Consider the following 12,338-nt stretch of genomic DNA (forward strand, 5'->3'; position numbering starts at 1 on the left):
TAACAATGATATTCGTCATGATTTACTAAAGGTTTAGTAAATATGATTATACTTACAAGATTAAGTGTAATTTTGAATTGATTAAAGGGTTTAGATCAATAGCAGAACGAATAAGAAGAATCAAGTAGGCAGAAAGATAAAAGTTTCTCCATTCTAAGAAGATGGGAGAGTACCTTTTATGCTTTATGATAGGTCTTAATGATTAAGAACCATATCTCAATTGATCCTCTAAGTGAGTCTTAGTACAATTGTATGTCTAAGAAGAGGAATCGAGAATTGAAGAAATGGTTAAATCAATAAGTCAATCATACTTCATTCCAATAACAAGTCTTAAAGTTAAGATTGTGACATTGAGTGAAAGGTATTAAGAAGGTTTGTAACTTTCATTAAATGTGGAAAGTTGTGATGTCTTGAATAAGACAAAGACCAACTTGGACCAATTTATGAAGTGTTTTGATAAAAGATACACTAACTCTTGAATATTTGTTTGTCAATAAATGGTTTTTGACAAGAGAATCATATATGTCAAGGAGTCAGTGGGAGTCTTAATGGTCTTGAAAGGTTTCAAGAACAAATCAAATAAACCTTATCGATCATCACTAGCACACGAGTTGAGGTTTACAACCTATCGTGTTGACATTATTTTGATTCTGTGCCAATCCAATCGAGTTAATTATGCATGTGAGTTCTATGAGTTCTCATTTTGAACGCATAAAAGGCAAAGCACCTTAATCAATGAAAGGTACATTGATAGGAAAGGGTGAGCTGTTTAACTATTTGGAAGACATGGTGGGCAGCTGTGCTACCATAAGGCAAGAAATCAAGATTAAGATAGTTCGGTCCATATGAGTTTGAATTTGTCGTAAACGTTGGTTTTGACAAATTCACATGGATAGGAACATTTACACCGTTTAAAATCTAAGTGTCATAAGATTTCCTCCTTCATGAAAATGATTGTGAGGAAATGTTTTCACTAAGAAAGATTTTAAGAAGATAGTGAAATTGCATTCTCGAATTCAATTATGGTTACGGCATCCCTTTCCATAATTTGAATTGTGAGGTTTGGCAATTAGTCTTAATTGTTTAGACACACATATGAACTATCGAAGGCAAAGGTGTATAAAGAATCCTTGATAAAAGATTATCAAAGCACTAAGTATTAGAAACATGAACTTAAGAAATTCAACAAGCATTGTTTCTGAAAGTTAAGATGTTCATGAATACATGTCGAAGCTAGTGGGAGCATAAGTGTTATGTTTTATAATAATCATCAAGATAGTGGGAGCATAAAAGTTATGATTTTATGATTATTAAGGAAAGTATTGCAAGATTAGCAATATTAATTATAGAAACCAAGAGTCATACTTTGCAAAGTTGCAATAATTGAAGAGTTGTTTTGCTATAATTAAGGGAGAGAATATTATGCTTCATTTCAGATCTAAAGGTTTAGGTTGAGAAATGTTAATAAAATTAGTCAAAGGTACAAAGTGTGTTCTTAAAATTTCGATTATGATTACGGCATCCCTCTTCACAATTCGAATTTTGAGAACATAGCAAATAAAACATTATGCATTGTGTCCCATACGCTTCGGGTATAGGATCGATTGCAAATGCTTTAATGTTTGACCATTCTAAAATTTTCCAAATGTCGAGCGCATTTAGAGGGAAAAGGGACTAGAATTGGTTTTGACTAAAATAATTAAACAACTATCAAAGGACAATCCAAGTTCGACGAAGATTGGTCGCTTGTGAAAGTTGGAAGTATAGTATTGGAAAATATGGAAATGTTTCCATATTGGATGGACCGTATCGACATCATTACGAATAGATAAGATTCTATTAAGAATGAGTTGTCATATGGAACATATGGAAGTGTGTCCATATTGGGAATTGAATATTGAGAAATCTATGACTAGATTAGAAACTTCTATGCAAAAGGGTGTTCAAAGAAAGTACCTTGAGTGAGAGACATCACATCTATGGAATTGTCTGGTAACAATCTCCGATAGAAGACTTTGTAATATCATTGGCAATAGTCTTTGTGACTTTGGTGCAGTGACATTACGAAAGGATAAGTTGCATAGAATGTTAGAATCTGGCATAATCTATAAGAAGCAAGAATTTGATATTCTTTCACTTATGAAAAGGATTTGGAGTTGTGAAATGAGAATGATTGGAAACGTGTTCAATGTGATCTATTTCACAAAGTAAGAACCATAGGTAAACATTGTGTGCATGCTAGAAGCATGAGACAAGTGTTGGAATTCAAGTGAGAAGTTGATTACCCGAAACGACAAATAATGAGTAATCGATATGGTGATAAATAAAAGGAGTTTTATTTATACTCAAAGGTTTGAGGCCATATGGGATTAGTATTATTCTTGTGTTTCACATTTGCATGTTTTGACTTCCAGAATAATTGAGTTTATTAAGAATAATCGAATTATTCAAACGGGCCACAGTCGTTCATATGTTGGAAGTAGATATGAATGAAGACTGTCATGAATTGGTGTGTGGATTGTCTAAAAGAGTATTAGACATAAGCAAATGTTTGCTGCAACGTTCATGAGTGCTTATGAATATGATTTGAGCATTGGATTAAACCCAAGCTCACTTGGATCACTCCATGGATTGTATCACGAGTGATTGGTGAGACGATAACATCTTATATTCTTGAAACCGAGATGTGTGAGTTGTATCTTGCGAATCGGTTGCACATTGATAATATGTAAACGCACCAGTAACTTGGTGTTATAAAACATATTGTTGTGTGTGATTCGGTGCGTGAGTACAAGCAAGCATTGTATCAAAGTTTATCCGTTCCTTTTATCCAAAGTAGGATAAAAGCGATATCTTTGGGCCCCTCGATGGTTTAGTGATGACAAACGTAAATGCTCGGCCGGGCTAGGGCTAATTTGATTTGTTCAATTAGTCAGTCGTCATAAATCAGAAATCGAGAAGTAGTACAAAAGAGAATGATTTGAAATCATATCTCATATGATATCTAGAATGGAGGAATATATGATCCCTTATCTAAGGACACGCGTATTTGATATGATCAGAGTTGACAGCGGCTTTGGAAAGCTACGATTGCAGATCGGGATCCGAAGTCATACGCAGAATAGTTGTTAGACTTATCCAAGTGGGAGACTGTTGGATTAGTGTCTAAGTCCATAACTATTTTGGTATGTACTTGACCCGATGGTGCATGGTCCTTTTGGGTTGCCTTCACCAAAGCAACTTAATTGGAGAAATAAATAGAGAGAGAGGTTATTATGATTTATTAATATGTTATAAGGATAATATATTAAAGGAGAAATCATATTTGTTTAATTAATATTGGTCAATAATTAATTGAGAATTAATTTTGTGATCAAGTGTAATTAATTAAACTAGAGGGGCTGAATTGTAATTATGTGATAGTTACAAAATAAGGTAAGGATTATCTTATAAGGGTGGTGAACGAATTTAAGGTTGGAAAGCCTTAGAATTCGAGTATGATAAGGATTCAAGGATTATCTTATTGGTTGCTTAATGGATAATCAACTAGATAAGGATAATGACTGAAACCCTATCTCTACACCTATATAAACACCCCTAGGGTTATGAATTCGTGTATCCCTTCCCAAGAAGTCCCAAATACGAATTCTAACCTCCCTCCTCTCTCCTTATACCTTCTCCACTTGCTTATGGTGTTTGTAAGCCATTAGAGGAGTGACACTTGTGACTCTCTGCTTTCCAAGGTCAATTCAAGGAGGAATTGGATTGTTATTGCTATATAACAATCAAGGTATGTTCTTAAACCTATTTTCATGTGAATTCTGATTTCCATATGCTAGTATTAGGGTTCAAAGTCTTGGATTCAAAGTATGTACAATAGAGAAACCTAGATCCGAGCTTTAGGGTTTGTATGAGCACATAGGATGTCTTATGACCAAAACCCATCAATATATATATATATATATATATATATATATATATATATATATATATATATAATGAGAACACTTAAAAGGTTGAGAATGCGAGAACAAGTATATTCATTTGTGATTTCATGTATTCATTTGTGGAGAAATGATAAATTTTTACACACAATCAATATTAATATGTTTTTTCTCTTCAATTGAAATTAAAGGCATAAAAAATTATTATTTCTCCACTAATGAATAATGGAATCACACATGAATATACTTGTTCTCGCGTTCTTAACTTTTTTGATGTCTCATTTGATCTTACTCCTTATAGACCACTAGGGAAAGGTTATTTAGAAAACAAAAAAACCCTAAAAATCATAATAATGCATAAAAAAAATACTAAGACATCACAAAACTTTTTTTTAATTTTTTTTATCAAAAAATCGCAGCATTTTTTATAATTTCGCTGAAAAAAAATAAAAAATCATTCTTTTTTTGTAAAAAAAAAATTTAATTTTTTTTCAACGATTTTGACATAAAAGTTGCGATTTTTTGATAAAAAAATTCAAAAAAAAAGTTTTAGGGTCTATAAGTATTTTTTTTATGTATTTTAATGATTGTTAGAGTTTTTTTGTTTTCCATAGAGTCTAAACCTATATATATATATATATATATATATATATATATATATATATATATATATATATATATATATATATATATATATATATATATATATATATATATATATATATATATATATATATATATATATATATATATTCTATGTAAAAGTTATCAGCTCATTAGGGGCACCTTGACTTCCCCCGACCCCCATAGAGCTCCACTTGCATCCGCTCTTATTTGAAACTGAAGCATATAAGTTTTGAAAATAAATTATAGAGTCTGGTTTATTTAATAGAAATCGAATGTTTTAATTTGTACAAAACAAATTAACGTATACCATATATTTTTTACTTTTTTTATTATTTATTATTTTATATTTTGAGAATCGCTTTTTATAAATTAAAATTTGCCAAATCAGATTATATATGGCGTTTGTATAAGGCTTTTTTTTTTTTGTTTTGTTTTGTTTTTTTTTAAATAATAGTGAATCCCAACACTTTGAGGTGTGAATAATTGTACCAGAGTGATTTAAGACTTCTTTTTTTGACTCAAAAAGTGTAAAAATTGCCTCATTCATTACTCCCCCAGTTTGATATTATACTTTGTTCGAAATATGTAAATGGATATTATAACTATATAACCATATTAGAAATTAAATATTTTTCTACTTTTTGACCCAATTAAATTGTGACCTATGTAACAATATGTAACAAATATAGGACAATAGTTTCGTTTTTTTGCCAAATATAAAATGTGGATATTATAATTCCAAATCCACAAATTTAGTCCCTTCATTGGAATTATCTTTTTTAACATTTTGGATTACAATCGAAACAATGAAACATCACACATAAGACAAGTGTCTCAAATATCTATAACAAAAATTATGACATCATTCCCCAAGTTTTAACCTGTTTTTTGACCCAACCTTTGTCACTTAGGTTGGCTTTCAATTCCAAAAATCTTCAAAATCACCCATCCCTTTCATTGTAAGAACTCGAATATATAATAATACCCAAGAAGATACAGATTAAATATTCTACTCAACAAATAGGATGATTTTTTTTTTTACTATTTCATTTAGCTTTTCAGAATGTATTAGGTGATTTCCTTTTGTTATTATTCTTCAAACATTTTTTCCCACAACTTATTGGTCTTTCTGGATTAGGTCAATGTCATCAAATGAATAATACACATTTTTTAAAATTGTATTCAATAGGTTCTTATTTTTTGTCTATTTTATTTTTCATTACACTATAAAAGATAGGTTTTAACCGGATAAATTGATATGAAATCATGATGTCAAATGTGACATGAAATATGACAAAATTTGTTCGAATAAGTTTACATGACACTAACATTATGTCCAGTATCCGATTAGAATGACTATAATTATAGCGTAGATAAATATAATTTTTATTAATTTCTATCGGTTGATTTATTTTATTAAATATGCAAAATAATGTGGAAAAGAAGTCGTAAAAAACATTTATTATGACTATCAAAATGACATCCAACATCAAATATTAAGAGTACACATCAATAGAAAGAAAAAAACAAAAACAAAATGCTATAATACGTATACAAACAAATATATATCCTTAATGAAAGCACACACCCTAATTAAAAACCTTGCATCCACCACTAAGTACAACACACGTTGATGAAAGTGACATATATGGTATGGGAACAAAAGGTACACCTAATACAACAATTCAACATTGTTATTTCCACCACCATTTGGAATTGGAAAGAATCCCTAATGATAGCCGGCACTCTTCTAAGTAAAGTAACCCTTCTATTTACATACCACTCAAACTCTTTTCCACAAATCTTTCTTCTTCCATCTTTACAAAACCACCATTAGAACTTAGAACACCATGGACAGGTTAATAACATTAGAGCCATCAAATGTGGTTGCAATACGGATCGAACAAGGTCAAAGGTGTTATGGTCAACTCACATTACGAAACGTCATGTACACAATGCCCGTAGCTTTCCGTTTACAACCAATGAACAAATCACGTTACACTATCCGTCCACAATCCGGGATCATTTCCCCACTAACAACCGTTACAATCGAAATCACATACGATTTTCAAGATTCATCTCTCCCGAGGGGTGGCTCGTTTCCTTACTCTGACGACTCATTCTTGCTACACAGTGTCGTGGTCCCCGGTGCTTCTGCTAAAAACCCAACCTCGACCCATGATTCGGTCCCGAGTGATTGGTTCACAACCCGTAAAAAACAAGTTTTTTTGGATAGCGCCATACGGGTAATGTTCGTCGGGTCGATGGTGATGACCCGACTTGTGAAGAACGGGTCGATAGATGAAATTCGCGAGGTTTTAGAAAAGAGTGATCCGAGTTGGAACGCGGTCGACTCGGTTGACTCGGAAGGTCAATCGTTACTCCATTTAGCGGTTTCCAAAAGTCGACCCGATTTAGTCCAGGTGTTACTTGAGTTCGACCCGGACGTCGAGTGTCGAAACTGGTCCGGGTCGACCCCACTCGAGTCCGCGGCTAGCTCGGGTGAGACCTTGATTGTCGAGCTGTTACTGGCTCACCGAGCTAGCATCGAGCGGTTTGAGTCATCCACATGGGGTGCGGTTCATTTAGCCGCAGGTGGTGGTCATGTGGATGTTTTGAAGCTTCTTTTGCTCCGAGGTGCGAATGTGAACTCCCTTATGAAAGACGGGAACACCGCGTTACACCTGGCGGTGGAGGAGCGGCGGCGAGACTGTGCTCGAGTCCTCCTGGCCGCCGGAGCAAAGGTCGATATCGGAAATTCCGATAACGAAACTCCGTTACACATCTCCGCCGCCCTCGGAGACGATAACATGGTGAAGCTTCTGTTACAAAAGGGGTGTAATAAGGACATTAAGAACAAATTAGGTAAAACGGCGTATGACGTGGCGGCGGAGCATGGGCACACGCGGTTGTTTGATGTGCTCCGGTTGGGTGATAGGCTGAGTGTGGCGGCGAGGAAAGGGGAGGTGAGAGCGATTAATCGGTTACTTGATGGTGGTGCCGCCATTAACGGGGTGGATCAGCACGGGTGGACGGGGTTGCACCGGGCCTCGTTTAAAGGGCATACGGATGTGGTTCGGGTTTTGATTGAAAAGGGTGTTAATATTGATGCGAGAGATGAAGATGGGTACACTGCTATGCATTGTGCAGTTGAATCTGGGAATGTTGATGTGCTTGAATTGTTGGTGAAGAAAGGGGCGGATGTTAAGGCGAGAACCAATAAGGGTGTGACAGCTATGCAAATTGCGGATTCGTTGAATTACGCGGGAGTTATAAGAATACTTATTAATGGAGGTGCTAATAGGGATGAAGTCAAAAAGGTCAGTCAAAGTTTACCGGCTTTTGGGAATAAAATTGGCGGGAGATTGGATAAGGAGACAATAAAGAAGAGGACTACACGAGCAAAAGTTGTTCGTGGTAGTTTTGGATACAGTGGTTCACCGTTAGCTAGGGTTAGTTAAAATGGGTTTTTTACTTGGGTGATTGAGTATTTTTATTATTATTGGCAGGGGTAAATTCGTAAAGTGTTCATTCTTGTGTTAGTTAGTATTGAAAATTCATATGGCTGTATTGTATGATTCTTGATATCTCGCCAAGATCATATTGTAATATTGATTAGATTTGTGTGTAATGTGTAAAATTGAAATTTGGGCGTATACAATTATTGCTACACTAAAAATATTGTATTTTCATTCCTTTAAAACGTGTGTTTGAATTTGTATCTCCAGATTTGAGAAACACTCTAAAAGAAGTGCTAAATTTCCCAACATTAGTTTCTTCTTGTTAACATAAGATTTGTGTTCTACCTTAAGATTACATAACTACCTTAAGCATATAAAGATTATAAAATGGGTTAGTGAGACAAATATGTAGAAAAATATAACATACTCACATGGTGAACTGAAATCTGTAAGGAACTCTATATCTCATGTCTGCTTTCTTGAATCAAGCTCGATTTGCATCATGCGATCATACAATGATATATCTTGTATCTATGAAGGATATGCCATTTCAAATTCAAAAAAATTAATCAATATATTCACAAATTTTGTTTTTAGTGAGATTATTCTTGATTTTGTTTGATTCACAAGGTTTATTACCTGAGCATATTTGAAATGTGGACAAGAAATAGAATTTTGGCAAACATATGACCTTCACAATGCAAGGTACCATTACACTTGCACAAAATACAATCCCTCAAAGCTCTACCAATTTCAAATGTACTCAAAACAGTTTCTCTAGCTTCAACCTATAAATACCCACATCATCATTTAATCTCCATACTCACAACATTCTCAAAATCAGCAATTAACAATCTTTTAGCCTTCAAAAACCATGGGTGTCTTGACATATACCGATGAACACATTTCCACCATATCTCCATCAAGAATTTTCAAGGCCTCAATTATCGACTCCCACAATTTGATGCCAAAACTCTTGCCAGATGCTATTAAAAGTGTTGAGTTTATCAAAGGTGATGGTGGGGCTGGAAGCATTAAGCAGATTAACTTTGCAGGAGGTAAACTTATATCTGATCCAATATCTATTAATAGTGGCAAATATTTGTGTCTAATTAAATTCTTGTATGTAGGTTTTGTGAAGCACGAAATAGATGAAGTGAATGAGAAGACATTCACATACAAGTATAGTTTGATTGAAGGTATGGGCATATCAGACAAGATTGAAAAGGTGTCTTATGATATTAAGTTTGAGGGTTCACCTGATAATGGCACCATTGCAAAAATGACCACAACTATTTACACCCATGGTGATTTTGAACTCAAGGAAGAAGAACTAAATGCAGGCAAAGAAAAGGTTTTAGGGCTTTACAAGGTTGTGGAAGGCTACCTCCTCAAAAACCCTGATGCATATGTTTGAAGATTCTCATTGTTGTAGCCATGTTTGGCATTTTTAAGATTCACAGTGTTTTCTTGAAATAAACATCACATCATCAATAAAGTTTGACTTAAAAAAGTGTTTCTTGATATAGTAAGAGAATGCAAGATTTGTGTTGTAGAAGACAAATAGGGCTTGAAGAAAGAATTGATGTTTACTTGCATTGCTTATTGATATTTGAAGGAACCGATCATAAATCTGGATTTTAAAAAGAATTAGAGATATGAATCGTATGACACACCTATGGATTCACTTTTAACACTCAATGGGAATAAATTGAATTTATTTTGCTTTCACATTCTTCTTGCAGAAAATAGATATCTTGATATGGACAATGAAGATCTAAACTGGAATTTACAAATTCCATATAAGCTTGATGAAACAAATTGTATACGCAGGGTTCAAATTTACCTTAATCTTCCCTTGGCTACTCAAATACCTGTGCAACCTCAATTCTTCCCGTTTAGGCTCAACATCCAACTAAGGGAGTGGTCAAAATTACCGGCGACTGAGCCACACTAATCCAAAATCTCTCAACGAATCGACTCGGGGCCACATATAAGCTAACATTACTTCCATAACTTATATAGAAAAGTACAAATTTACCTCAAAATCGTTGCTCAATTCCCAACCCTAAGGCTCAAACTGCAGTTACGATTTTTGTCAATCTCAGTTCTCTAACGTATGATGCAGTTAAAGGTTTTGACCGGTAGCACATGCATATGAGTGATTGATTAGCCATTCTGCCGAACGCCGATACATTCCTTGTTCCTTGCCTCCATTTTCACCAAACCGACGTTGGTTATTTAGAGTTGAAAACGAGAAAAAATAAATTAATTAAAAAAATTGGAGCTGTTGAATACGGTAAAGGACAGAGAAGTAGTATGCGGGTGTGGAGCTCGGCATTTTATTTTTCTTACTAAATGCATGTATTTAATGGTGACTAAACATAGTTCACGTCACGAATGAGACTAGTCTTACTACTCCATCTCACGACTTGATTAGTTGATTTTACAAATGGAAGGTGATATTTTCATTTAGTTTTTTTATTCATACATTTAAATATAATTTGATTTGATTTTCATATCTTTTTTAATTGAAGAGAAAAAACTATGATGAAGGATGTAAAAGCTTATGCTCTTTTTTAAGTTGTTAATAAATAAAATTAGTTGTGAAACTCATATACTATATGTGTTAATTTTAAAAAATAATTAAATATAAATATCAAAATATTTAAAAGCTTTAAATTTATAAGAAAATAAGAAAAATAATAAATTATTATAATGGAAATGTTTTTTATCTTTCAAATTTAAATAAATAATTTAATAAATAAAAGAAATTAATGAACTTTAATTTTGAGAATTTTGAAATTAAAAGATAAGTTTATTAGTGATATTGATATTCATTTATTACTACATTTATTATAACTAGTTTATAACCCGTAGGAACCACAGTTATAAAATTAATTAAATTTTTATAGTAAAAACTTAAAATTATTAATAAGTTATTTTAAATAAATTATTAATTTAAGAGATATTTTTGTTAGTTATGTGAAATTATAATCATTGATTCAAATAAATATATAAAATTAATTTTTAATATATATTAGATATTTTTTATTTGTGAATTAATGAAAACAATAATTTTAAATTTTAAATTTAAAATAGAATCACATTAATGAGGATGTCTAATAAATTTAAAATGGAAAACTAATAAATTGACAAGTGGCAACACATTAATTAAAATGTCTAATATGATGATACATGGCAAAAGAGCTACTCTTTTATTAGTATAGGGATTATTATATTAAAATATTATGTGAAATTTAATAAAATGGAAAAACACATAAAATGATGTGTGGAAAAAAATTAATCTAAAAAAACCACAAAATAATATTTAGCAAATTGAATGGGAGTGTAACAACAAATGAAAAAAAAAAAAAAAAAAAAAAAAAAAAAAAAAAAAAGAGGCTAAGTAAAAAACTGAAATACCATCTTTTACAAATAAATAAAATAAAGCTGCTTTGGTTTGTAAGGGCCCAAAACTTATGGTGAGGGAGGGGTGAGCAAAAACGGCAACCGCAATAAAAACCGATGGTGAGGTTTTCTGTTTTTCAAAAACCGTAAATTTACGGTGCGGTGTGGTTATTAGTTTCCAGAAACCGCAAAAAAAACCGTACCGCATATATTATATACAATTTTTTTTATCAATTATTAATTTATTAAATATTAAAAATAAGACAAGTTTCATGAATGAAAGACAGATAAAATACTAGAAGACAAAAGTGTTGGTTTTTTCTTATGCTTAACTTTATAAAAAGGATGAAATTAGACAATTTTAAGATATTTATTGTTAATTACTATTGATTTGACGTTTTTAAGATATTAGTTGTTTGTGGTTTAAGTTAAATACTTAATTGACTTATACATTATGGTTTTTTTTATTATTACAACTAATATGTTTGAACTCTTAAAACTATTTGAGCTCTAAATTGTGGTTAAAAACCACACAAAATAACCGCACCAAATCCATGCGGTTAATAATCGCAACACTGAAAAACAAAACCGCACCGCAAAAATAACTCCCTAACCGCACCGCAAAAGTAACCGCACCATGCGGTTTTGAAAATGGATTAACCGCATTTGCCGTTAGTGGTGAGGTTTTGGCTAATAACCGCACCGAATCGCACCGCACTCACCCCTAGTGAGGGTCATGTCAATTTTTCTTAATGTTTTATCCGATTGAGGTGTTTATGAAGACTTGCACCTCATAAATAAAGTTCCAGCCATGAGCGGAGACAATACCGGGGCTACCGGGTGTCTTGCCCCCACTAACCCCACGTGTTTTAATGTGAAGTAAACTTGCTTTGGC

At 32.8% G+C, this 12,338-nt stretch overlaps 2 protein-coding genes across 2 annotated transcripts; both read left to right on the forward strand.

Moving 5' to 3' along the window:
- The first annotated feature begins 6,287 nt into the window (after window positions 1-6,287).
- Window positions 6,288-8,382, forward strand: LOC111916591 (protein VAPYRIN). The gene has a single exon (XM_023912252.3). It carries the CDS (start codon window positions 6,422-6,424, stop codon window positions 8,030-8,032), a length of 1,611 nt encoding a protein of 536 aa, XP_023768020.1. The 5' UTR covers window positions 6,288-6,421; the 3' UTR covers window positions 8,033-8,382.
- Window positions 8,383-8,837: 455 nt separating this feature from the next.
- Window positions 8,838-9,496, forward strand: LOC111916592 (major allergen Pru ar 1). The gene is made up of 2 exons (XM_052770931.1): window positions 8,838-9,090; window positions 9,163-9,496. The coding sequence occupies exons 1-2, from the start codon at window positions 8,907-8,909 to the stop codon at window positions 9,447-9,449; spliced, it is 471 nt and encodes a 156-aa protein (XP_052626891.1). The 5' UTR covers window positions 8,838-8,906; the 3' UTR covers window positions 9,450-9,496.
- Window positions 9,497-12,338: the final 2,842 nt, after the last annotated feature.

This window comes from Lactuca sativa, chromosome 1 (genome assembly GCF_002870075.4).
Source record: "Lactuca sativa cultivar Salinas chromosome 1, Lsat_Salinas_v11, whole genome shotgun sequence".
In the NCBI taxonomy this organism is placed as follows: Eukaryota; Viridiplantae; Streptophyta; class Magnoliopsida; order Asterales; family Asteraceae; genus Lactuca; species Lactuca sativa.